A 27,906-nucleotide genomic window follows, 5' to 3' on the forward strand; every position below is an offset into this window, starting at 1 on the left:
ACTAGCAAACCGGGCGAACTCCGCTTCGCCACCAGAGACACCTTTTCTTTGCTCTGCTTTGGTTTACCTCACGGAGCCCGAGACCTTTCCAACGAATGCAAACCCGTGGAAATCGGTTCGTGCGTTCTGGAGTTATAGCGCCAGGAAGGAAAACCCGACTTATTTTTATATAGTAGATTTATATCTCCATTTTCCTTATGCATGTTAGAACGATACTTTAAAATGCATTTTATTTATTTTTGAACTCAATAAAGACTTCTATTTATTTTATTTTCGTGTGTACATGATCAGTGTGCACTAACCTTAACAATCCGTCCTTGGAAGTTACAAGTGCAGTCCTGTACGGGCACGCACGTGTGTGTGTCGCGCCACATGGAGCCCGCAGCGCACGTGCTGTTTGCGTTCTTAGACACGCAGCCGTTTACGCACGCCTGATCAAATTAGTGAGGATATTATTAAATCATGATGAATTAAAGATTGTTAGATAACGAATTGACTTCCGCAGCATATAACTTAAGATACCCTATCTTAGTTTATATTAATGTTGGAAAATTTATTGATTTTATTCAGTCGAATTGGTTAAAAAATCTTGGGTTGAGTTTGCCACGGTCAAGATATTTTATTTCTTATTAAGTATTATAATGACAACATAAAAAAATTTCTGTGTCCCGTAGTTTCACCAGCACACGAAAACATGAGTAAAAACCTAAAGTGTTAATTTTTGTAGAAAAGTGAAAATAGTATCTAATACATCTTGCAACTTGCATCTTCAACGTTTTCCATTCTAAATTCCACACAAAGTTAATATTAAAAAGTGTACCCTTGAGAGTATAACAGACTGCCCCATTTAAACGCTGGTGGTGCGCTAGACGCGTTCGGAATCGGACGTGATTAGTGCTAGCACAGTAAGGAATAACAATTCGCGTCACGCGCGGCTTTGCCGCTGCATGAACTTTTTATAATGAGTTGTAAAACACTCATTGTAAATGAGCTGTTGGCGTTCATTCAAAATGCCATCGATACAATGGACGAGGTTAGCATCATGCAAATCTGCAAAACTAACTTTAAGGAGGAGGAAATTAGCAGTGGCAAGGTGCTACTCTACCAAACGCTGGACAAGATTGCCACGATGCCGTCCCGCCGCAGGAACGGGGGTGAAAAATGCATACAGGATATCATCAGCCTATTGAAGGTGACTGATCCCGATGACGTGCCCGATTTCGTCGCAAAGGAGTTGCATAAACTTCCTCCGGTGGGATTTGACCACGTCGATGTTACGAGGCTCCTTAAGGACATCACATTCCTTAAGGCGAGTCTGGCCGAGGTACACACCAAGTTGGAGGCTTCAGAGAAGACCATCTCCGATTTACGAGTCGAGTTAGCGTCATATCGCGATGCGCATGCAATATGTAGGTCACCCGTGCCGTCATATGTGAATGCACGTCGCGGAGCTCAAAATGCATGCGTCGGCATTTTAACTGCTGATGTTGATGTGTCGCCGACCGCCGATGACCCGAGTGATGCCCCGCGCCCCGCTCCCGTTACCTCTCCCCCGGAGAAGACATCGCATGTCACGTTGCCAGCTGCTCCTCAATGTGACTACGCCGCCGCAGCCTCAAAAATGACTGCGACCCCAAAATCATCAAAAGGAGTAAACGCACCCGTGCGGAAAAGTTTACCTTCAAAAACGAAGGACGTTGACGAGGATGGCTTCACAAAAGTCCAGAAGAAGAAGAAGTTGAATCGTCAGAACAAGTGCGGCACCGCAACGAAAGATCCAAACTTGCGGATGCGCGCAGAGGTGCCGACGACGCCGCTCTATGTGTCTCGTGTGCACTACTGTACCAAGACTGAAGATGTTGTCGAGTACTTGCATGCGAAGACAGGTTTGAGTCTGCGAGTGGAACGTCTGGAGTCTCGCCATAAAGTGAGCTTCAACTCCTTCGTGGTGAGAGTACCGACCGCCAAGCTGAGCGTCTACATGGACGAAGGGTTTTGGCCGCAGGGAGTTGTGTTTCGCCGCTTCCGCGGACGGATACCCGGCCCCCCGGAATCGCGTCACACGCCGAAGGCATAGCGTGTATTAATTTAGTATTTAAGTAGTTTTAAGTTCATATGGGCCGTAGTTTTTAAGTTATATTAAGACCTTTAACTGTAACTACATTTGTTGCCTGAAATAAAGAAATAAATAAAATAAATAAAAATTTAAAACAGAACTATAAAACACACCTCTCCCATCAAACACTGCCCCTGATCCTGCAACTGCCCCTTGAAGTGATCGCAAAGCTGGTCACAAGGGTACAGGCACTTGAACTCTTCACCCGGGGCACACGGACCACTTGAAGTTGTTGATGATGGTGTTGTTGTTGTTGTTGTAGTTGTTTGTGTTGTTACTTTTTCTGAAGAGACAATTAGATTGGTCAGTCGTGGAACTCGATAAAAGTTCATCCAAATTTTTGTTTTTTTTTTTGCAAAAGTCAGTGTTTAAAATATTTCATATTGTAAAATGAAATAAAACCTTATAAAATCCAGATTTGGATCTATACTGTTTACAGTGCACTCACATATTATGTATGTCAATTCAAAGCACCATACTTACTATAATTACGATTTATAATTTATATAAATTAACTAAATTTTCCAATGCAACAATAGAAAGCACTATAACTTTTAATATTAAAAGTATAATAAGAAAGAAAAGACAACTCAATAATATAACGCATATATTTGTTTAATTTTATTTACCTGTTTGTACTCTAACCGAGGGTACTGCTTCTGAAAAGAATTTTACGAAAGTCATTTGATTGTAAATATACACGTAACGTAAGAAGGTAACGTCAATATTTTTACATTTTTTTTAGAAATCAGTTAATTAGGAATATTTCTTTCAACATATTGATGGTTCTTATATTTATTTCATAGTTCAAGTGTCCGTAACTTGAGGTTTAACCCGTGTATCACGCAGCGACACGCAGCCACATACGGTAATACGTAACAACACTGTAACACGCCACAAGACGCAACCACACGCCGCAACAGATAACAACACACAGCAACATGCAACATTGTATTGGTAAAACGCTCATATTCCATAACTAGATTTCCGCCCGTGGCTTCGCCCGCGTTTGCAAAGGAAAACCCGCATAGTTCCCGTTCCCGTGGGATTTCCGGGATAAAAACTATCCTATGTGTTAATCCAAGTTACCCTCTATATGTGTGCTAAATTTCATTGTAATCGGTTCAGTAGTTTTTACGTGAAAGAGTAACAAACATCCATACATCCATACATCCATACATCCATACATCCATACAAACTTTCGCCTTTATAATATATATTAGATATTAGATTTAGCTGAATTTCACTCGTATCGAGACCACAGTTTTATGTTTATATTATTTCCAAAATTCTGCGGTAAATATTTAAAAATCCTACTTCGAAGCTGTGCATAACTTCATAGTTATATTTACCAGTAGTAATCTGTCCGCACTCAGGTCTAACAGCGATGACAGCAGCTGGCCAATCACAGACCATGAGCCCAGGGTGGTACATGAGCCCTGGAGGACATGACTTCTCCACGGCATGAACCTGGGACTCCATCCCCGGCGTGCACTCGTAGAACTTGCTGCAGTCCGTCGGGTGCGGGTTGTTCGGGTGAGATGCGTTCAGGCATTGGAACGGTTCTATGGGATATTAAAATAATAATAATTATATAAATATAATGTAAATAACAAAATAAAATATTGGAATTTGAATTTGAATACTTTTATATTTATGAGAACAAATTGATAAAAATGCCAATGTATCGGGGTAGGACATATGATGTTCGTTACGCTTAAATCGTTCTGTTTAAATTCATCAAAATTCCAATATAACAAACTAAATACAAACATTTTAAACTTCCCTTTTAGCTTTATTAGCTGAAATGTCACGCGATGGAAAATTTCGGACATCATTCGGTATTTACAAATCTGTCTTGCTAGTCAGATTTGTAAAAGGCAATTATTAAAATTGAGAAAATTTCTCTTCTACATTTGTTTCTGCTGGAGCCTAATCTGTCTTCTAACATAAAATATAATAAAAGAACAAATTATATCTGAAAATACACTTACCTTCTGCACACTTGCACAGCACCCGTATCTCAAAGTCCGGACACTCGCCAGCCTCATCGCACAAGAGACCATGCTCCAAACTGCACTCGACATTGAGTCCAGTTTCCTTTGCACTCTTGTGGTCCTTCACTGTGCGACACTCGATGTCTGTCATGTCTTCTTTCTTGCAAGTAGGTGTTCCACTTGCCTATTTGGGGATTTGGAAGAAGAATTGAATAAAGATAATAATGTAAAATGACAGAAAATAAAATTGGAAGAATTATTAAAGTTGTAATTAAAGATTGTAATAGTGTTTTTTTGATAATTTAACTAATAAAAAAAATAAATATAGGTAGTCATGTCAAACAGTTTACGGGAAGCAGAAGAGGAAAAACAATAAAGGGTTTCGACATCGAAATAATTGAAATTAGACATACATTTTTAAATTGTAACTTTTTAACAAGCAGAACAAGAAAGACGAGTCTTGATTTAAACTTACGAATTCATTAGGCTTGGGCAAGGGTTCTTTTTCCAAAGATCGTCGATTGGAGTCCTTCTCCGGTCCACCGCGGTTGAACCACTGGCTCCAGCCGGACTTACAGCGGAACGCTTCATCATGAGGTGTTGTTTCTGGTATAGGAGTGGAACCTGGTGTCGTCTGTGAATTAAAAGTAATTAAGGTGTGTGGAACGGGACAGTTTGTGAAATTGAAGCTTGGATGAGTGCATCAATAAAAGGTTCTAACACTTCTATAATTCGATTAGCTTTTGCCCGCGGCTTCGCACACGTTAAGTAACATCTATTTCATACAAACTATTACACCCTATTGTATCCCCTTGGGAGTAGAATTGATCAAAATCCTTTCTTAACGGATGCCTATATTATTTTACCTGCATGCCAAATTTTAGCCCGATCCGTCAAGTGGCTTAAGCTGTGCGTTGATAGATCACTATATCAGTCACCTTTATATTTATATTTTCTTGTTCAAGTGGCAATGGATTCTTATATTTTGCTGTTTTGGACTGAAAGCACACCCCGGACACTCCATACAAAATTATCGTTTTGACAGTCACACTGTATTCACATTTGTGACTAGCGTAAAGAAATTCGCGTTTTTCTGATGAAATACATCCGTAAACAGCACAATATCTAACCATTTTCTACGAAAAACGATAATCACAAATACAAAATAATAAAATTACTTTAAGTCAATTTGATTAATGTTGTCAATCTTCGTTGCGTATCGCCCTTACGGAAAAATGCGGGCCATCTATAGCGTGATCGTGCGGGGTGAGGTAAGTGTTTAATTATGGCGGGAGGCGGAGAGTGTCCGTTCTGTAGCGTTTAGCTACTATTATGTATTCTGTGCTGAAAGTTTAATGTCTCACCATCTCCGTGGAGCAGGGCAGTCCTGTACACACGCGGCTTCGCTTGGAGCAGCGGCACGTGTGACACGCGTCCTCCTCCAGCACCTCGCCCTCCAGCACCACGCGCCCGCCCTCCAGCGCCATGCACGGGGGCTTGCACTGGCTGCGGGCCACGCACTCTTTGAGCGAACTGTTGGAGTACACCGTGCCTTCTGGACAGGTCTTGTTGGGCTTGCAACCTGTAACACGGTACGTTTATTGAGGAGGTACCGCTATCGTAAAATACGAACTGCAACGATGCAGGCCAAGACCAAAAGCAAACGCTCAAAACACAAAACATTAAGGCTGGTTGCAGAGCTTGACCGACCATCAGTGCGTACCGTCGGTCCTGACGATACGCATCAACAATGTGTATGAATATGACACTATACGCATGACAATACGCGTGCGTATGTTCGGTCTAGCTATGAATGGTTTTATGAATTTCCATACATATGACAAGCGCGACTGACGTACGCACTGATGGTCGGTCAAGCTCTGCAACCAGCCTAAGACGCAGTGATACGGGTCAACTTGTCGCAATTAGTAGCTAAATTTCACAACACGCAATAACATGCCGAGGAAATTATTATTATTGAAAACGAATAGACGACAAAAATTCAGCCACTTGTACTGTTGATTGCATGATACTTTACAGTGCTACAAAATGTAAAAATACAATAAAATAACACAACTTAGTTATGACAACGTTATTCTTAATACGGTAGTATTTAAAGTAAGCCAAAAAATGGTCCTTCGAGCTGGAACATTATCAAAAAGAAAAACACTTGCTTCGAAAAAAATTGATATTATTCAAACGAACAAGTTTAAATCATTAGGTGTATTAAAAAAATAATAAAGCCAATGTTTCTAAATAACCATAGAAATTACCTTCAACACACGTCTCTTGTTCACAAACTGCTTTAATGTCCGCATAGTCGAGTATATTGTCACAGGTTTCCGGAGGACACGCAGACATACATTCACTGTAGTTGCTGCACTCTTCGTCACATTGCATTGCTGTGAAAATAAATAAAATAAAATATCATAATATGTCTGTTAGATTTATATGATTAGTAAAACTGTAGTGTGGTGATGCATTTTATACTTTACAGTGTAGAGTATTGTAAATATCTGTACTGTAATGTGCTGCATTACAATACTGAATCTGCATATTTATTTGGAATAAAAGTGTGAACATTTTCATAAGCATATAAAAACAATAGTGATTTTTGTGCTTGATTATACGAGAGAATTAGAAATTAAAGACTTTAATTTTCGTAACTATGCTCACTACAAAGATGCGAAACGTCAAGATAGTGATAGATTTAAATAATCGCGTTAGTCTTAAATTTCCAAATAAAATAAAAAAAAAACACTTTTGATCCCTCTTCAAAATTAATAAATACTTATATAAATACTCACGGCACAGTTCCTGCGTCCTCCACCTGAGATGCACCCCGCGTAACGCGCACGCGTGCGCATACGCAGCGATGGCCGCGCACGCGCACTCGCAGTCCGCGCCCGCGTCGCACGCGCACGCGTCCGCCGCGCACCGCGTCACGAACGGACTGACCGGCACCTCGCTGTGGCACAGTGTGAACGGGTGCCGCTTGAGGGCACCGCACGTGTGGAACGCCCAGTCCTTGCGGTGTGCGCGCTCGGCGCAGTGGTCCTGGATATAAGGGGTGTGTGAATACAAACAAACAAACAAAAATACTTTATTGTGCACCAGGACATAAAAATTACAAAAGCAAATATATTAAAGAAATATACTATAAGAATTAATACTTTATGTTAACACATGTAGGATATGTGCCAACAACGAATAAATATATCTAACCACAAAATCACACAACCACTCACAGTCATCTCCTGCGGTTTCGGGCAAGTCGGCTTCAGTTTCCACGAGTCAGCGAACAGCAAAGCAGAAGATTCAGCAAGTCCTCCGCCAGATGGCGTCTGGAAGTCGTCACGGTTGTCGCCGTTGAAGTTGCCGCAGAGACCTTTCACCTGATCGTTTTAAAAATATAAGTATTAAAATTTATCCATAATATGTAATTTTTTTTTCATCGCCGTTTATATTAATGAACTACACATAATTATTTACTATTTTTAGTACAGACTGATCAATGGATGCATTGCAATTATTTTCTGTAAATAATATGGCAAATACATTACAGAAAATTAAATACCAAATACTTATAGCTAAACATGGTTTCTAGTAAAAACATTGCATAAATTCATATTGCAGTACCGTACATCACAGTACAAAAAACTACAGTGTGTTACAATAGAGTACAGTAGAGTATAGAACACTACAGTGTATAATAGAGTACACCACAGTGCAATACACTACAGTACACAAGAGTACAATCCACCACGGTGCAACACACTACAGTATAGCAAACCACATAACACAAACACATACCCTATTCCTCCACATAGGATCCAGCTTCACATAAGCCCTTAGACCACGATCCCACTGCACGCTGAGACCCGCCGTGGGCACGTCCAGGAACGTGTATACGCCCGCTGTACGGAGTTTTATTCTGCAATTAAGCATTTTTGCATTTATTTTCAAACTTGATATGAAATTAACATAATACAGTGTTTGAAACATCGGGTTAAAAATATAATGAACAAATCGTCTAAATCCATTAGATATTCTTTGATTTCTAAATGTTTTATACTCGCGGAAAATCAATCACAAGAAAGTGCAACTTTCAATAGATTTTGTAAGTAAAAATTTATTAAACTTATGGAATTCATCGTTCTGTATAATACAATGTCGTTACTCAAAATGTAAATATTATGTACATTATGAAAGTGAGGGAAATGTTAATAAAACAATTGAGTGTCTTAGTTGTTCAATGCATTAGCTTTTAAGATAGACGAATGAACAAATAACGATACATGCTTTCTATAAATAATTAAAGGTAGTTTGTATTTTACATGTAAAAAAGTTTAGTTACATATCCAATTAAATTTTTTGTACAAAAAAGAAAAAAAAACTTTAAAAATAAACTATAGATAGAAATATAAATGGCACACACCTCTTCAAACTGCTTCCATCAGGAAGAGGAGCACCTTTGGCCAGGGTGGCTGTCTCCAAAGAGTCCCCACTACCAACACTGAGCGTGATTGCTTTGGAGCAAGTGGCCCCTGTTGTACCTCATGGGACATTCTATACAAATAGAGGAAATATTTTATTTATATAGTACTAGCTTTCCGCCCGCGGCTTCGCCCGCGCAGTCAAAGAAAAACCCTCATAGTTCCTGTTCCCGTGGGACTTCAAGGATAAAACCTATCCTATGTCCCGGGGAAAAAAGTAGCCTATGTCCTTTTTCGGGTATCAAAATATCTCTATACCAAATTTCATGCAAATTGGTTCAGTAGTTGAGGCGTGAATGAGTAACAGACAGACAGACAGAGTTACTTTCGCATTTATAATATTAGTATGGATGTAATATTTTCCTATTTATTTTCGACATTTTTATAGGGACACTATAGCTATGCTACATCCTGTCACCCGCGGGCAAAATCAAGTATTTCTATAGCTCATATTCTGAAGTATAACCTATATTACTGTAAAGTTTCATCCAAATCCGTCCAGTATATTTTGAGTTAATTTGTTACAAACATACATACAAATCTTTATAACATTAGTATAAATTGATGATTAGATAAACTTGCGCAGGTAATAAAATAAATTTTATTGCTTATGCTCTACATTGAAGATATAATATTACTAGATAACTATATCAGATAGTTAGATGTACTCATGCTTAAAGCATTAAATAAACTTGACAACACAATATTTAAAACTAGGAAAAATAATTTCTACTCAATAAACTTTTGCGTAAAAACCTAACAATAAATTAATGTTAAATGACAATTGAATTAAACTGAATCATTTAAATTAGTCTTATTATACATTGTAATAAGGTTTACGTTTATTTTATAAGTGAAAGTCGCTTATATCACGTACGCGCATACGCAATACGCATACAAAAGTATAAATACTTTTTTTACGTATATTTTTGTTTCACAGTTATTTCTATCGGGGGCGTAGCTCAGATGGTAGAGCGCTCGCTTAGCATGCGAGAGGTACCGGGATCGATACCCGGCGCCTCCAAAGATTTTTTTGTTGTTGTTTTTTTTTTTTTTAGTTTTATGTGTAAATAAATCTTCAGAAATTGATATGTATCAAGATTTTTTAATATGAGCTTTTTTTGCTTTTTTAAGACAAAAAAAGATTAGGAAAAGTCAAGTGACCAGCGCGCGGCAAATAAAAATGTCACAACGATATTAGATTATGAGTGTATAGAAGTATGGTATTTTTGTTTATTAATTTAATTTTAAATATTTGGACTTTATACTTTGTAAGTAAGTACTCTGCTCAATTAAATTTATACTTTTTCAAATTAAAAAATGAGACCAATTGACGTCCTTTATTTTTGATTCAAAATATCCTATATAAATGTTTATATCTAGCGGTCCGCCCCGGCTTCGCCCGTGGTACATATTTCGCAATAAAAAGGAGCCTATGTTCTTTCTCGTGGTCTAAAGATTGTCTGTGCCTAATTTCATCAAAATCGGTCAAGTAGTCTATGAGCCTATTCATTACAATCAAACAAACAAACAAAGTTTTTTCTCTTTGTAATATTAGTGTAGATATTATTCAGTAGAAACATAGCTTCCTGGGGGATTAACATGATATCTTATAGCAGTATTATTGTCAGTGTATAACGTACGTACGAACGTTCCTATACTAGAAATAAAACTGCCATATAACATCATAATAACTCCAAGATATCTCACCTGTATCTCAATACTGAATCCATCCTCCGTGTCCATAGTGCCCTTGGCCAATAAATAACTACAAACACCCTCGAAATCAAACATGGTACCGTCAAACGAGACCATGTGCGAATCTCCCCACGACATGCACACGCCTGAGCACTGTTGCTGTGTGCACGACCATTTGCCGCTCACGCATTTGCTACGGGAAAAAATAAAAAATGAAAAAATGATTTTTTTTTCAATGGAGGGTTGTGCCCAGGCAAAGGAGATACATAGTTTTTTTTGATAAATATTAGATGAGCTGTATTAAAAGGAATAAGATAGAAAAATAACGTTGTTGCCTTTTCTGTAAGAGTGATTTTTTTATGGTAAATTTTAAACTTGATGTATAAAATAGAAAATCAAAAAGGGAACGCGTGATGATGAGGATGATTTTTTTTAAGAAATGTCAGCCAAATACATGGACAAGATCATTTGTCAGGGAGCAAAAATAACACATTTACTGATGATAAAACACTGCTAAGTTATTCTGTTTTTACTGTTGGCATTTATGAACAATGACAATAAATTCTTTCATCTTTAAATTAGTCGAAAAAATTTGCTTTCCTTGTAGAAATAAAAATAATATTTGGAATAGATCTTGTATAGCTGTTTCAACATTAATTGCACGCATTCATTGCCTAACGAGTTGTATTGTTCGGGTGGACGCAAGTGAAAGGTGCTCTAATTAAAATACGCATTGCTTGTATTTTGCGTACGATTTTGTTTTGGCACTGTTTCTTTTGAATGTTTTAACATCGGGGGCGTAGCTCAGATGGTAGAGCGCTCGCTTAGCATGCGAGAGGTACCGGGATCGATACCCGGCGCCTCCAATTTTTTTTATAATTATTTATCAAAAAAATTAAGATTAAAATAACACAGATCCGTTGACATTCAAGAAGTTTATTCCATTTAAATTTTTTTACACACGATTTTTGAAGTGAAATTTCTCTATCGGGGTTGGAAAAAAATTTAATGTAACATTTTTTCGTTGTGCGTGACATTTTTTCGCTTCGCGCCATCTTTTTTTTTATCCCTACCACGCGTGATTCGACGTATTCCTGTAAAGTTGCATATAGTAAATTATTTTTTGAAAAATAAGGTCATAAAGAAGTTTCACTTCTTACGTGTACACGAGTACACGCACACATTTTTTTTTGTTTTTCTTTTTTTTTGTCACGCGCTGGCAACACGCATCTGTCGGAGCGTGTCCAGCACGAGTCTCACCAAGTGTTGCACTCCTCCTGCATGGTGTGTCCGTCCGGGTAGCTGGTGCCGCCGTGGTGGCACGGGCACGCCACTGGCAACACGCATCTGTCCGAGCTGGTGTCCAGCACGAAGCCCGGCTTGCAACGGCATCCTGGACGACATTCTCCAGATATGGTGGTGGGTGGCAAGTGCATGTTCTGTAAGGAATTATAAATTAGTTATTAAAAAAAAGAGTGTGTGTACTTATGTACACGCGTTAGAAGTTATATTTCTTTGGCGTATGGAAAAAAATACTAGAATATACAATTTGAACACAGTGACATACCACCTAGAACTAACTTCATGCTGTTAAATTTAGGTGTCGGTGTGCGCGCGCATCGTAAAAATTCACTCTCATCATTTTTCTCCATCGCGCCAAAAGAAGTGTAACTTCAAAAAACGCAAAACTTATAAGGTATAATATTCCCTATTTAATTCAACCAAACGGAAATTAAGAAGGCAATCCATTCTCCATTCAAGGCGTTGCCATTAAGAAGAAAAAGAAGAAGTCAAAGTGACTTTTAACGTTCATAGCATCTTTATCATTATCACCAACACAAAAAAAAAAACTCTTCCTACAGTACACAAACCTTACAGGTCACCGGCTCAGCACTAAGGCAAGTAGTGAACTCCATGTTATTAGAACTTGTGCAGTTGCTCCGCAGATCCTCAGCGGGAGGATACGCAGCAATGTCTTCTGGAGTTGCTGGAGTGCACTCCCATCGTGCGCCGGCGCATGTGCTGTGGAATTTATTTATTGAAGTGAAACTTCTTTATCGGGGTTGGAAAAAAATTTAGTGTAACATTTTTTCGTTACGCGTGACGTTTTTCCGTTACGCGCCATCTTTTTCTTATCCCTACCACGCGTGATTCGACGTATTTCTGTAAAGTTGCATAATATAGTCAATTATTTTTTGAAAAATAAGGTCATAATAAAGAAGTTTCACATCTTACGTGTGTACACTAGTACACGCACACATTTTTTGTTTATTATGTAGATCATTATCCTTACGATGTTAGCATTGCTATTACTTTTAAAAAAAAATCCTGCCACAGAATAAATAGGTACGACAAAAAATAACGACTCTTATTACTTAGCAATAAAGTGCCAATCAGTGCTTAGTGCTTTTCTTACGCTGTTTTTATTGACAAGGGATGATAAAAAAAAATAAAAACATTCACTTGAAAATTTTTTATTCTGTAATTTAAACTATACGTGGTGTCCGTACTAAGCTCATAGTTTTGCATACGCTGAGTTCGAGAAATTACAAAAACAACCAAAAACTTGAATTATTAAACCGACAATGGAACACCCTGTATTCATGAAAAATAACATTACCAAAGCTCTCGTTCCCGTCGTCCAGCTCGCACCAGTTTCTGTCCCGCCTTGTACGCGAGCCCGGAGTGGTAACAACCGCACTTGGCTATTGGCACACATTCGTTGTTGTCATCTAACACCTGTGAGAAAAAGTATTTTTTTATGCCAAAGCAAGCAAAGGAGCAGTTGGACGTAAGTTGCCACGACCACGCTTATAAACATTAGTAACAGTCATGGTGTAAAAAAAATCTTTACAAACGGATTGAAGAAAAACTTTATATATCGTGTGACGTGACGACTTGTGTCGTGACGTGTTGTGATGTGACGCGGCGTGTCGTGTTGTATCGTGACGTGTTGTGATGTGACGTGACGTGTTGTTATTGTGGCATAGCGCCACGACACGTCACGTCACATCACATCACGACACAACACATCACAACACGTCACATTACGTCACGACACAACACAACACATCATAACACGTCACGGACACAACACGCACGTCACATCACAACACGTCACAGGACATCACAACACATCACGTCACGCACCTGTCCCGCGGGGCACGCGCACCCCTCCACACACTGCGGGTGACAGTTGCCCGCGTCCAGCGCCACGTCGGTGCACGTGCGCACGCAGCTGTCGGCACATACTGTGTACTCCTGCCCGCCGGTGCATTGTAGCTCTGTGGGTAGTAAAATATTATTAAAAAAGAACGTATGTTTATAATAGTCAAATAGAAGTCAATAGAAAATCATGTTTCTTAAATTAAAGCAGTGATGGATCTCGGGTTTCAAATCGATAAGTCGGGTTCGAAACTAGGAAAGCGTACAGGAATCAAATGTTTTGACGCGATTCTTTTAATTTATCTGAACGTATTGATATTTTCCTTCATCATTTCGAGCATCACAAATTAAGGAAAATATCAAAAATTTTGACATGACGAATAATTAAGATATTCGACGTCATATGAAATCTGCCAACACGCACCTCTTTGCCAGCGTGGTAGAATCTTTATCTTCATAAGAGATTTGTGTACCAGTGGGAACATAACGGGCTGAAGATGATATGCTACTTTAAAAAAAAGAGTGTGTGTACTTATGTACACGCGTTCGAAGTTATACTTCTTTGGCGTATGGAAAAAATACTAGAATATACAACTTGAACATAGTTATCAATTTTCATACCACCTAGAACTAACTTCATGCTGTTGAATTTAGGTGTCGGTGTGTAATGTAAAAATTCACTCTCATCATTTTTCTCCATCGCGCCAAAAGAAGCATAACTTCAACTTAAGGTCGACGACTGCGCGCTTCAAAAGAAGCTTCTTTCCGCGCACAACAAACTTATGGAGTGAACTTCCTCATGCGGTGTTTCCAAACGGTTACGACTTAGGGACCTTCAAGAAAAGAGCGTACTCCTATCTTAAAGGCCGGCAACGCACTGATAATGTCCCTAGCATTGCTGGTGCGTATGGGCGACGCAGTACACTTTCCATCAGGTGACGCGTCTGCTCTGTTGCCTCCGCTTATATAAAAAAAAAAAAGCAAGTATAATATATCTCACCGCACTCCTTGACGTCGTACCGCCAGTGCAGCATGACGCCTGCGCGCGCGCACGCGTCCGCGTATCCCGCGAGCGCGGGGCACAGGCACCGCGCGGCGTCCCCCGCGCACGCGCACATGTCGTACACGCACGCCGAGTAATACGGGGACACGTCCACGTGCCAGTGGCACGCTGGAAACGATAAGATTATTTATTTATTTATTAACCGACTTCAAAAAAAGGAGGAGGTTATCAATTCGGCCGGTGTATATTTTTTTTATGTATGTACACCGATTACTCCGACGTTTCTGAACCGATTCACGTGATTCTTTCTTTGTTCGATGCGGGATGTTGGTAATTAATAATATCAAATCTTTTTTATTTTTTACTTTTCCATTTTTGAAGTCGATTGTTTTTAACGTAATTATTTTTATCCTACTAATATTATAAATGCGAAAGTTTGTGAGGATGTGTGTGTGTGTGTGTTTGTTACTCTTTCACGCAAATATTACTGAACCGATTACAATGAAATCAATTTCGGTCCACGACACAATAGATTTTCTATTGTGTCTGTGATTCCGGGGGCTGAGTTATTAAAATTAAAACTAACCTTCAAACAGTGAACTCTTCAGCTTCCCACAGTACTGTTCAGCCACGTCCTTATTCTCCACATTCACTGTGCAGGGATGCTCCGGTTCTTCAGTACTGGTGTCATCACAGAACTCCCTGGTCTTCCACTTGTTGGCGAACGCTGCTGCACTCTGCTCCACGTCACCCTCGGGGGTGAGGAAGTCGTCCTTTTGGTTCAGGTTGAATGTACCGCAGAGACCCTGGTATAAGATATATAAAACTTTATTTTCTGTGAGCTTTTCAAATTCAAATCATATTTATTTGCAAGAATGTTACACATTTCAGGTTTTCTTACCTTACCTCAAAATTTTAAACACTTTTGAGCACATTTTTTTAATTTAATTGCGTTTAATGTCTATATGAATTATAGTTAATGGAAGTTGTAAGCCTATTATTGGTACATACATACATTCATTAAAAATTTTTTACAAAATAATAACATACCTTAGTTTGGTCAACAAACGATGGTGGCACATCAACGAACACTCTAGTGTCGCCATCCCACCATATGTCCACTTTGATGGGAAGTTGAACTGCAATAAAAGACATTAAAAGTTATCTCAGCATGTCAATCTTCAATAATAAGGCTTTTTTATTTTATCGATGTGTTAATGAAATATAAGCTACCAAATAAGTCATGACCCTGATAAGGAGTAAGTCATTTTTTGGCATTAAAATATAATTTTCATACAGTTACTGCTATTTTACCTGAGAGAATATATGCAAAAGTTGTGAAATCGATATAATTAAATAATAGTTAAAATACTTACCAATAACGAACAAAGATGACGCCACTCGGATCCTAACATCACCCACAGTAACAGGCAATGTGGAAACTTCCTTCCCATTGGCCAGAATAAAACCACCCTGTTTCATGTGAATTTTGACTCCATTGTACTCGATATCTACTGCCTTGGTGCAAGATGGCTTGCCTTCACCTTTGTAGGGTGCGAGGTTCATTGCCTGGATAGGGAAATTATAAGAAATATCATATCCATACTTAAAACATATAACTATTTTGACGTAACTGTCCACTCATATCAATTTTCAGAAAAAAAAAACTAAGAAAAAGAAATAGTTTCCTTCGAAGCCTTCTTTGATCGAAAACAATTTTTTTTGCTTGAAAACTAAAAACAATGGTCCAATACAAATTCAGTCCAAGATTAGAGTACCAATTAAAAAGTAATCGCAGCCCGTCGTATTATGTATCGTCGTCGTATCAAATATTTTTTGTCCCAAAACTTAGATCTAGTGATATACCTCAGTAATAGCTTCCGAGCAGGCCACATTATCCACATTAAATGTAAGATTGTTCTCCGCTAGCAGCGAATACGAGCATTTTCCCATGGAGTCGTAATCCCTACTATCAACTAGATTTTTTTCGTACCAGATTTGTTTTTTTTGTTTTGTTTTTTTTTGCCTCAAAACTTATATCTAGCTATTTACCTCAGTGATAGCCCCCGATCAGGCCACATTATCCACATTAACAGTGAGGTTATTAGCCGCTAGCAGGGTATAGGAGCATCTCCCCATGAAGTCGTTCCGTACCAGATTTGTGTTATTTTTTTTTTTGCCTCAAAATTTATATCTAGCTATATACCTCAGTAATAGCCCCCGAGCAGGCCACAGTATCCACATTAACAGTAAGATTGTTCGCCGCTAGCAGCGTATACGAGCATTTTCCCATGTTGTCGTTATCCTTACTATCAACTAGATTTTTTGCCCCAAAATTTATATCTAGCTATATACCTCAGTGATAGCCCCCGAGCAGGCCACATTATCCACATTCACAGTGATATTATTAGCCGCTAGCAGGGTATAAGAGCATCTCCCCATGAAGTCGTACCGCAGCCCGTCGAAGGTGGTGTAGTGCGGGTCGCCGGCCGCCCCGCAGCGCGCACCGCACGCGGCCTGTGTACACTGCCACTCGCCGCTTGAGCACGTGCTGCACAATACATATACTATACATATACAATACATCTTAATCTTAATCTTAATATATATAAATCTCGTGTCAAAATGTTTGTCCTCAATGGACTCCCAAACCACTTAACCGATTATAATAAAATTCGCACACCATGTGCAGTTCGATCCAACTTGAAAGATAGGATAGGTTTTATCCCGGAAATCCCTCGGGAACGGGAACTATGCGGGTTTTTCTTTGAAAACGCGGGCGAAGCCGCGGGCGAAAAGCTAGTATAATATATAAATCTCGTGTCACAATGTTTGTATATAATTCTCGTGATGTTTGTCCTCAATGGACTCCTAAACCACTTAACCGATTATAATAAAATTCGCACACCATGTGCAGTTCGATCCAACTTGAGAGATAGGATAGTTTAAATCTCAAATCGTTTTAGAGAAAACGGGCGAAGCCGCGGGCGGTAAGCTATACATATAATACGTTACGATATAGTGTTATTCTAATAGTGTTAAGGAAGAGCGGAACCTCCTGACACAAGCATTTATGTGCTTACTAGAAGTGTTCCAATCACAAATAGTTAAGGACCTATTGTAAAAGGAAGAAATAAATAATTTGAATTTGAATATACGTGAGAACAGATGCGAAATCGTTTGGATACTTGACATCTGTTACAATGCCGTTTGGTACAATGTATCCTAGGTTTAGTCTCAATTTGTAATTAAACTTGAGCAATAAAGCATAAATAAATAAATCTAGGAGGACAGATGCAAAATACACGTTACCAATCAAATTAAATTAAATGTAAATAGAAATTATCTAGACAGGACTACTCCTGTCTAGTTACTACTAACTATCCATCGAGGATAGATATGAAACACTCTTGATGTGTAGTCAGAACAATCGTGACGGATTCGCACACTGTACTCGATATGCCTTTTTGAGGCAGGTACGTAAAGCATAGGTTAAAATAGAACTTGAATCGTTTCAAGAAGATTCTTCACTATGTGCTTTCCTAAAAAGTATCTTAAAATGAAAAAGCGCTATAAATACAAATATATGATTTATGGGTACATAAAGGATTCAAATCCTGTCCCATGTATTATGACAAATTATTTAATCCATAAAATTTATAAACGAACACCACCCCAAAGCACTAACCAAGTATTACAACTCTTGCGCACAGTAGCCCCCGGTGGGAACACCTTGTTCCTGGTCCTACACGGGCACTCCTCCTGTTTCACACAAGCCCCACGCTCCAGCAACAAGCCGGGCGGGCAGAAACAGCCCTCCACACAGGAGCCGTTGCGACCGGCGGTTGGGAATGCGCAGCTCGGTTGGGCATCTGGCCCGCAGGCACTGTAGATCTTGCCCGCGGGGCATTTCATTGCTGGAAGATTACCATTTAAGTGAAAAAAGTCATTTTAATAGGCAAAAATTATGGAAAACTACCAAATAGCATTATCACTGCCGCTTAGCCACCAAATTGCGATTTACAATGGCAAGGACAATTAAAAGAAAGACATCTCTATTCTAGTAAATAAAAGGGATGTCAATACAGAAATAACTTTGAATGAATGAAAATAAAATATTTATTTGCCGTATTGAACAACTCTAACATACCTGGGAAAATAACTTTGCCCAACTATTCATAACATATTAAACGGCATAGTCATTCAATCAACTTTAACACAAAATAAAACCAAATTGATTGCTGGTCAAAAAGCCTAAAAATATTTATATCTAGCCGAATATTTAACAACTACATAATAACTTACGACAAGTCTCAGCGTCCCTCCAACTCGTCATCTCCTCGACGCCATGCCGCAAGCACTCCTTAGCGTACACGGCAACCGTTTTGCACGCACACTCTTCCGGATCTATAACTTTAATCAATTAGCTTGTGATATTTAATGTATTTAATTAACTTTTTTCGGAATTTATTTAGAATTCAGGATAAATCAAGGAAAAATACAAAAATAGTTTGGAGCAAGAGTTGTATTTTATTGGTAGTAAGATTTTTTTTTTTAATTCCAATCCAATATTAAAAATTACAAAAAAAGTTTCGTACCAGAGCTAAAATTTGATTTTAAAGTAGTTCAAAAGAAACGCAATGAAATAACTCACTTTGGCTTTTAGTACACGCACAGTAGTCCCATTCGCACGCATCCAATAGTTGACTCACATCCATTACCTACAAATCAATAATTAAGATTAATATTGATAAATAAATAGAATAAGCTCGAATAATAATGAAGCAATAACGAATTTGATAGAAAGCCACTTCTGTAAAAAAAAAAACACTAAAAAAAAGCGGTCTCCATATTAGTAAGCCCTATTTTAAAAGCTAACTAATATGGAAACCCCTTCTTATGATAGTATATTTTTATTTCTTGTATTCTAGTGAAAAATCAAATCACCTCAGAGCACTTCCTGAATTTGTCCTTACTGAACATTTTGCGGCAGAACTGCGTTGCTTGTTTCTTTGTTTCATCTGATGTGTTTAAACATGCGTTTGTCTCGCGTGTGCTGCCAGTACATACATCTGCAAATAAATTCAGAATAGATATTGGGTTGGGTGGAAATCTTAATAAATTCTATTCCTTTAAGATTGAAAATCCAATATTTTTAGATTTTCGCCCACAAGTGAAAGTTAGGCTGTATTAAATTAAAAGTGTTATGGTATTTTAGGTTATTAGCCGAATTATTCAAATTGAATTCCTATGCCGAACAAGAAAAGTAACAAAATTTAAGAATGGTGTGTTATCGTTCAAAGATCCTTCATTTTCCTCAAAATTTATTTGGGATTTATTAAAAAAAAAAAAAAACAAATAATTCTCCTTGCTTACTTACCACCAATCTTATGCACTTGCCACGAAGACACCATAGCAGAGAGAGTACTTGCTTCCTTCTTCTCCTTAGTCATCATATCATTTTCCAAACTACCGTCCAACGTCCCGCAGAGACCTTCCGTCTTGTTCCATAGAGCTGCTGTGCCTTCTACCACCACTAGATTCTGTTAAATATTATTTTAAATTAATATAATATACGAATTTTGAGTATATATGAGTTTGAAAAACTTTCTTAAAAGTTAAGACTTCGTTTGTAAAAGTAGTAAGTATACCAAGAATCGTTTCAACTGTTTTGGTCCTTCGAGACGGAAAAACGTTGTCGTCATTGAAATAGATTAATTTTATTTTGAATTCTGTGTTCACTTTTTTCTAATTAAATTTCTTAAAAAAAGGCTTATGATTTCAATCACCGGTCATTTATTGCGAAAGAAAAAAATAATAATTTGAATTTCAAGCACTTGTCTTGCACATAGACACATACACATTAAGTTAACGAAAACCAAAAATAAAATACAGGTTTTGTACTCACATTCAAGTCCCATTTAATAGTAACTCCTAGAGAATCCAGTTCAACAATAAGATTGTCAGTAGGCATGCTCACACGGATGCCAGGCAGAGTCGCGGGAATTGGTAACACTCGCTTTGTGTTGCGGAACACTACTGTATCTCCTGTGGAATTATACATTAATTGAAACTCATTTTAGTAATAAATAAATTACTGTTATATATAAAGAATCCATAAAATTATGACAGGATGGCAAAAATGGGATGAGGTTAGTCCGTTAAAATTATTTAGGCTGGTTGCAGAGCTTGACCGACCGTCAGTGCGTACCGTCGGTCCTGGCGATACGCATCAACAATTGTATGACTATGACACTAATGCGCATGACAATACGCGTGCGTATGGTCGGTCTAGCTATGAACGGTTTTATGAATTTCCATACATATGACAAGCGCGACTGACGTACGCACTGAAGGTCGGTCAAGCTCTGCAACCAGCCTTACGGTGATGATAATAATATATGAGATAAAAAAAGACACACATGACTAGAATCCCATAAAGATTACCATGAAATCTTAAACTGGTCCGAAAACTGTCAAAGGACCCTATTCAATAGGAAAACTATTCTGCAATATAGAAACTTACCAGAAGCGCTTATCGTGTATTCCTTATCTTCCAGAAATACACTGATCGTCGAAGGACAGAAAGGACCCTTACACTCAGGGTGGGTGATAAACACGGTGTATTTGTGCTCCTCCGCGTCACGCACCAGGATGTGTTGGCAGGGGGATTCGAAACTGTGAAAGGTATATTTCAGAAGAGTTTATTGATTTTTCTAGCGGTAAAAACAAAGCACAAAACATGCTATGTTTACAGGCTGATACTATAAATAAGCAGTGGTCTTAAAATTCCCAGAAATAATTATAGCAAATTGTCACTCATCCTTGGACCAACGGGTCATAATTACAATTTATGGTGCAATAAATAAGTGGAAAATATATTCTTGGCTCAAGCGGGAAAAGTTATGACTTAAACATATATTTACATAAAACGTAGATTTTTCTTTAATTGAATTCACATTTATTTATCAGTAATTAACGATGCTGCAAACAAGTAATTACTGAGGGTAGCTGTAGAATTTGGCGACTATAATATCGAGTAGTAGTATGAATACATAAGTAGAAAACAGAATGGATCCTTACCTATAAATCTTGCCATCAAACGTTTTATAGTGCACTCCAGCCCAGGTCAGACAGCTCCCTCCCTTGGGAGTTAGGTCCTCTACCACCACCACCGGATGGACCGCTGGTCGTGGACTTGTCAGGGTTTCCGTAGAATTTGGGGTGTAAATCGAGTAGTATTGCTGAGAAAAAGAGAAATGGACATTTAAATACAAATGCATTTATTTGAGGATGTACAAGGAAAATTCATTTTTTATTAATTGAAAATTTGAAGAAAAATAAAACTTACATTCGGATGATAGTTGCTGGGAGTAACAATGACGATTTCCTCTGTAAAAGAGAAATATGGTTGAATAAGAATTTGTACCAAAATAAAAATGAAATGTTTGCATATTTTATAATCATATAATATTTGGCTTTGGTAAACGAAACACCTTATTTGTTTATCACATACATACATATGTCTACTATGAGGGTAGTCATAAAAATTGTAAAACAATTATTTGCAGGTTACCCCTAACCAAAATCATAACGCATGGCAACTCTACTTTGCGTTCTTTTTAAATAAATAAAATGACGGTAGTGACAGAATTACACTCAAATAAAAAAGACGGTAGTCAGAAATAATTAACAAAATCATCTCTTTTGTCTACATCAGGATCAAAGAATGCTCACCTAGTTCACAATGCGGCAGCTCCGGCTCATACACGCCCGTAGCAAAATGACACGTGTATTCTTTGGCGAGTGGAGTGCGGGGTACTGTGCCCGCGGGACACCACGCGCGGCAAGTCTGCGTGTCCGCGCTCATCACGCACTCGTACGCGATCATGTGCGCCTTGCTGATCGCACACTTGCTCACCGCTGGGGAGTTAGGTCATGTATTGGCACTTTTGGTATTAGTCAGTTCTTTAAAGAAACGAATCTTCAATGGCGGCGCTTATCATTCCCTCTCGCTCACACACGGCTGTACGGTATGCAAAAAAATAAGGGAAAAATAAAATCACTGAAATGTATTTGATTTTCCCTATAATAGTTTTTATCATAAATTTACAATGACAATTATGCATTTGCGAAAGTAAATAATGTTTTATTGGAATTTGACAAAATATTATGTTCTTTGGGAAAAGTTGTTCAGTTTTATGGGCTTATTACAAGTAATAAGGGGATTTTATTACATTATTTATACGTAAATATGATAATTCATATAAATACACAAATACAATAACAAAAAACTGTCAACAAACAATTTGAAATAATTAATAAAATAATTATCAATTTACGTTATTTTTATTTTCTTTTTTGCTGATCCTACCATCTGTCAAAGTCAGCTTTGGCCGCCATTGAAGATTCGTTTCTTTATTGAACTGACTAATGCTGTTTTTGTATTGATAGTGGAAGTTATTAAGCTATTGCATAGCTTCTATCGCGGGCCTTGTGCGCGGGGACCAAATCGAGAAATTCCGTAACGAAAAAACCTCACGCTCTCCCTCCCTACTCTGTTGGGCGGAGGTGTAGCTTGAAGGCATAGCATGCAATAGCTTTACCGTGGCAGTCCCCGAGTGCCACACGTCGTTTTTTTTTTATTTATTGCACAAACTAAATTATTACAAAAATAATATTAATAAGAATACCTTTCTTTAGTTTGTACAAGAGGCGGCCTCATTGCTAAGCAGTAATCTGTATCACATTTTCAGTTAGCCTTTAAACATAATATTATTATGTAATATGTTGACTGGCCGGTTGGCTTGGTTGGTTACCCTGCCTTCCAAGCCACGGTCGTGGTCGGTGCCGTGTGTGAAAATTGTCCCAATATATTTATTTATTTATTTATATGTGTTTTATAGTATGCTCAAAGCAATTTTGAAAAATGTATGTAGTGTCATTAGTGCTCGACACACTTGAGACACCACTCCTGCCACGTCTGCGTGCCCGTTGTTTAAGTGCGCTTTGCATTGGAAATTTGACTTTACATACACTGTGGTATTGTCAATGTCCTTTATTAATGTAAGAAATTAAAGATGTATATTTGTTTGTATAATTGTTGAAACCACTTTTGTAAAGGGTGATTTTAACTTAAGCTTTAATAATGACAATTTTATTGTATTAAATGAAGTAGAAAAACAAAAATTCCTCACGATATTGGCACTGCGGTCCCCTCCACGCTTCCGTACAGAAGCAGTTGTTGAAGCCGATACATCTCCCGCCATTCCCACAAGGCGGGCTACATTCTGGTTCACAGTCGGGAATCGAAGTTAGATCCGCGCGGGTTGGCTCCCAGTGGCCGTTCACACAGCGCATGTTGGCCACTGTTGTGCCATCTAGGAACTTGTGGTGCGCCAAACATTGGATCGTGCATAGTCTGCAAGTTTGAGATAGTTTTTAGAAAAACTTTTGACGTTAAATGAGGATTGTTTTTTAAACAAGTGAATTGGCTTCCTATTGTAGGTAGAACCGAAAGATTTATTACAATAGATGAAGGAATGGTTATGAAAACATTAGTTAGTAGCAATAAATTCATTGAAAAAGCATAACGCATAACATAGGATTGATAAATGCCAAGTGTAAATAATTGTTATATAAGTTATCCCACACTACCGAAAAGGACATCTCACTTTTAAATTTTTTATACCGTATCAGTAGAAGGTGGTCATCGGAAAATCCATCTAACGTAAAATAGAAGTCATCTATTATTTTATATTTCCATCAATTAAAAAAAATGACTTACTCCGCAGAACATTCCCGCACTGAATTCTTTGGTATGGGTGGGAAGACGAGGCAGGGTTTCTTTTCAAATTCACAGTACTTGCCGGTAAAGTTGGGAGGACATTCACAAGTGTTCGTGTAAATGCATATCCCATTGTTTTGGCACTCCACTTCACATTGACCTGAGTAAATTAGAAATTAAAATAATTTATGAATATTTGGTCATGGTACTACTGAAATAAAATTAATGGGGTAGGTCTCGTAGCCATTTGCAGCATTCGATTAAAATCGCAGAAGCATTATTACAAAAAACCTAACCTGTATTAATTATATATAAATATTCTTAATCACTACATAGTATAAAACAAAGTCGCTTTCTCTGTCCCTATGTCCCTTTGTATGCTTAAATCTTTAAAAGTACGCAACGAATTTGGAGGCGGTTTTTTTAATAGATAGAGTGATTCAAGAGGAAGGTTTTAGTATATAATTTATTAGGTTTTAGAGAAAGCGGGCGAAGCCGCTGGCGATAAGCTAGTTTTTAATAAATTATACCTTTATACCAATAACCAATGTTTAATTAAGAAACATCGATTATCTAGAGCAATATCATTTAGAGCATCTTAGAAAAAATACGATTTGAGTTCGTTCCAAAGTTTGGAAAACGTAGGTTAAAAAATAATATCATCCTAACTGTCACGACCTGTCGGCAACTATGTAATCTTAACATAATAAAAATGTGTGCGTGTACTAGTGTACACACGTAAGAAGTGAAACTTCTTTATGACCTTATTTGTGTAACAATAATTTACTATATGCAACTTTACAGAAATACGGTCGAATCACGCGTGGTAGGGTTAAGAAAAAGATGGCGCGTAACGGAAAAATGTCACGCGTAACGAAAAAATGTTACACTAAATTTTTTTCCAACCCTGCTAAAGAGTTTCACTTCAAAAATTATTTTAAGACAAATGAAACAACTAACTTGCAGCAACTAAGTTGTTTAATCAGCCGTTAAATTCTTATCCTAGCCTCTTTATTAACTGGCGCCCGCGATGTATCTTACATCCTTTCAGCAGTAACGGATTTACTGATACTAATCATAAAAGTTCAATCTAGTATATTATGTTATCTGTGGTTCAGTGATCCCTAACCCAAATGCATCATTGCAAATATGCATTTTATCAATGACATTGAAGCTTATATAGGACGTTTGGATAATAATAATAGCAACAAATGCTTGATAGACCCGCCAACATCCGGCGGGATATATCCCACGCGCTTTGATTGTGAAAACTAATTTTATTTAGGTTTTTATTTATATTTGCACTAAATAAAGAAGGTCGTTACTCGTTCCGCTGTAGGTATGGTTGCGGTCGATTAGGGCATTCGTAATTTTATTACAATGTAATATTTTAATGGGCGTTACATTTTAATTATATACCTACATTTTTTACTTTTTTATATACTTAAGTAAGTATTTGCATAAGTAATGCTCATTGCTCGTCTATTCTTACCTGTAAATGTGTTTCAAATTAAACGTATTAACATGAGGTTCTGTGTTCCCACATAGTAACCTACATTGTCATTCCTTACTTTATTTTTTTCTTTCCTTACTTTTTTTTTTGAGCTAAAAGTAATCTGTCCAATTTATTCGTTAATGGGAATTAATCTTAATCTACGCAGCGATTTGTGTTACTTTTTTTTTTATTTTATAGAATATATTTAATTTAATGTTATATTACGGATTACGATCTTTACTTTTTACTTTAATTATCTCTAGAATGTTTCATTACACTGCAGGTAACAACATAAAAATATTTTTTTTCGAAAAAGTTTTACTTTTTATACACTAACATAGTATTTTAATTTATCTACTGTATTTGCTATCGTGAATGCGATTAACACAGGAAGAATAAAATTATAAGAGTGGTTTCAGTGTTTTCGGATTTCAAACAGATTTGTTTTATCGTCCTGCATATGTAACAATAACGTAACGTAACGGCACCAGTCTTGTACAGATTAAGGAAAAAATTCAAGTTTTTTGCAAATTTCTCATAGGTTTTTTAACTTTATTGGATATTGTTTTTGAATACCTTTAGTTCAATGTTAGGTTAACATAACCATTGTTAGAAAAAAAAAAATTAAAATGCATAAATAATGAAGTTATTTATAAATTAACAAAACCAAACCTTTTTTGCACCAGTGTTGGACAGTTAAAATCTAATGATGGACACCCAGTTTTGGACAACATCCAGTTATGAACACCCATTTATGGACTGTACATAAAGTTGTTTCTCCAGTTATTTACACTTGGAGAAGACTTATAGTTATCAATAAAATCTTGCAAATTATGATTGGAATACAATAAATCTGGGATGTATTTATAAAAAATAGTATTTATTAATTATTTTGCATACTTTAATATTTTAAACAGTCTTAATTTCCATTTTCTAGGCAAAAATTGGACAAATGCATCGTTAAATAAGAGTTGTGTCCGTTAAGAAAAAACAATATGGGTTTTCTATTATTACTCAATAAGTCAGGGATGAAAAATATAACTAAAAAAAGTACTGCCACACATCCAACCATTTTGGGAACTCTTATTCTTCGTCGTATCACTCTAGTCAGATCGAAGGTGGTCAACATGAGGTTTTAGGGTAGATGTTACCCGCTTCACGATGTTCCACCATATCTCTCTGTTTCCTGACATTCCGCTACACTCTTGAAGTGAACCGCCATTAGCAGCCTTAATCTGATCGATCCATCGATATGGATTCCAAATTGTAGCACGAGGCAAAAAGCTTCTTTTAAACTGTTGTCAAGATGTTGTGGATTAAATTTAAGCGTATGTGCTGTATGGTGGTGGAATTTAGCAGCAGACAGCGATCCAAACAGTTCATCAGAGATGATAGATGCGTTACAATGCGCATAAGGATGCGATTTATCTACGCAGTGATAGAGAATGAAGCCGAGAACGAGTCACACAGCACATAATGACCCATTGTTCTAAAATATATTCTTCATGTTCAGATATATATTATGTTGTTGGACCCATTGAGCAGACCTTAGGACATTTAACTGATAGTTTATTGTGCAAAACTATTCTTGGCACTTCAAATCCTTCAGCGGCTTTTGTTACTTTATCCCCATTATTAAGGGCATTGATTGCATTACCAATTTGTCGGGGAGTGTAATTTTAACAAAAAATATCAATGTCCATTATAGGAACCAAAGCAAATCCAGTCATGGACAATTGTTGTACAATATTGGAACACTGTGTTCGAAATGGTCGTGATAGGTATATTATTAATCAGAAAGAAAAGACAATATAGAAAAGCGCATGTAATTAATATCTTAAAAAAAGGTTTAGTTTCGACATTTGTCCATAAATGGATATATCCATAGAATTAAATCCAGTTATGGACACTGACGAATTTTATTTAAACAACTTAACCTATCATGATACTAAATCGTGTAATATTTCGTACACTTAACTATTATAAATAAAAGTAATATCAAATTTTGCTAAGATTTATACAAAAATTCTTATAAACAAAATTGTGTCCTCACTTCCTTAAGGATTTCCTTAGTAAAAACGGATTTCTTAGAAACGAGTCGCAGCAACTAAACATAAAGTTATATGCCATCTTCAAACATTTTGACCGA

The 27,906-nt window shown here is 37.4% G+C and overlaps 1 protein-coding gene and 2 non-coding genes across 3 annotated transcripts in view; 2 read left to right on the forward strand and 1 right to left on the reverse strand.

The window, feature by feature from the left end:
* LOC123691018 (hemocytin) overlaps positions 1-27,906 on the reverse strand; it is a 57,882-nt gene that overhangs the window by 27,446 nt on the left and 2,530 nt on the right. The window contains 34 exon segments of the mRNA XM_045635196.1: positions 303-431; positions 2,230-2,399; positions 2,746-2,775; positions 3,469-3,681; positions 4,111-4,297; positions 4,589-4,747; positions 5,478-5,695; positions 6,387-6,515; positions 6,921-7,170; positions 7,362-7,508; positions 7,927-8,047; positions 8,552-8,682; positions 10,320-10,500; positions 11,568-11,746; positions 12,179-12,329; positions 12,928-13,046; positions 13,458-13,591; positions 14,473-14,643; positions 15,062-15,281; positions 15,526-15,614; positions 15,852-16,044; positions 16,831-17,026; positions 18,164-18,392; positions 18,781-18,888; positions 19,130-19,196; positions 19,423-19,547; positions 19,856-20,018; positions 20,384-20,523; positions 21,002-21,153; positions 21,559-21,719; positions 21,827-21,867; positions 22,213-22,398; positions 23,673-23,896; positions 24,263-24,422. Coding sequence (XP_045491152.1) covers positions 303-431; positions 2,230-2,399; positions 2,746-2,775; positions 3,469-3,681; positions 4,111-4,297; positions 4,589-4,747; positions 5,478-5,695; positions 6,387-6,515; positions 6,921-7,170; positions 7,362-7,508; positions 7,927-8,047; positions 8,552-8,682; positions 10,320-10,500; positions 11,568-11,746; positions 12,179-12,329; positions 12,928-13,046; positions 13,458-13,591; positions 14,473-14,643; positions 15,062-15,281; positions 15,526-15,614; positions 15,852-16,044; positions 16,831-17,026; positions 18,164-18,392; positions 18,781-18,888; positions 19,130-19,196; positions 19,423-19,547; positions 19,856-20,018; positions 20,384-20,523; positions 21,002-21,153; positions 21,559-21,719; positions 21,827-21,867; positions 22,213-22,398; positions 23,673-23,896; positions 24,263-24,422 — 5,273 coding nt within the window.
* Trnaa-agc lies at positions 9,561-9,633 on the forward strand. Its single transcript has one exon. It is a non-coding gene; the product is annotated as a tRNA-Ala (tRNA).
* Trnaa-agc lies at positions 11,101-11,173 on the forward strand. The gene has a single exon. It is a non-coding gene; the product is annotated as a tRNA-Ala (tRNA).

This window comes from Colias croceus, chromosome 4, assembly GCF_905220415.1.
Source record: "Colias croceus chromosome 4, ilColCroc2.1".
NCBI lineage: Eukaryota > Metazoa > Arthropoda > Insecta > Lepidoptera > Pieridae > Colias > Colias croceus.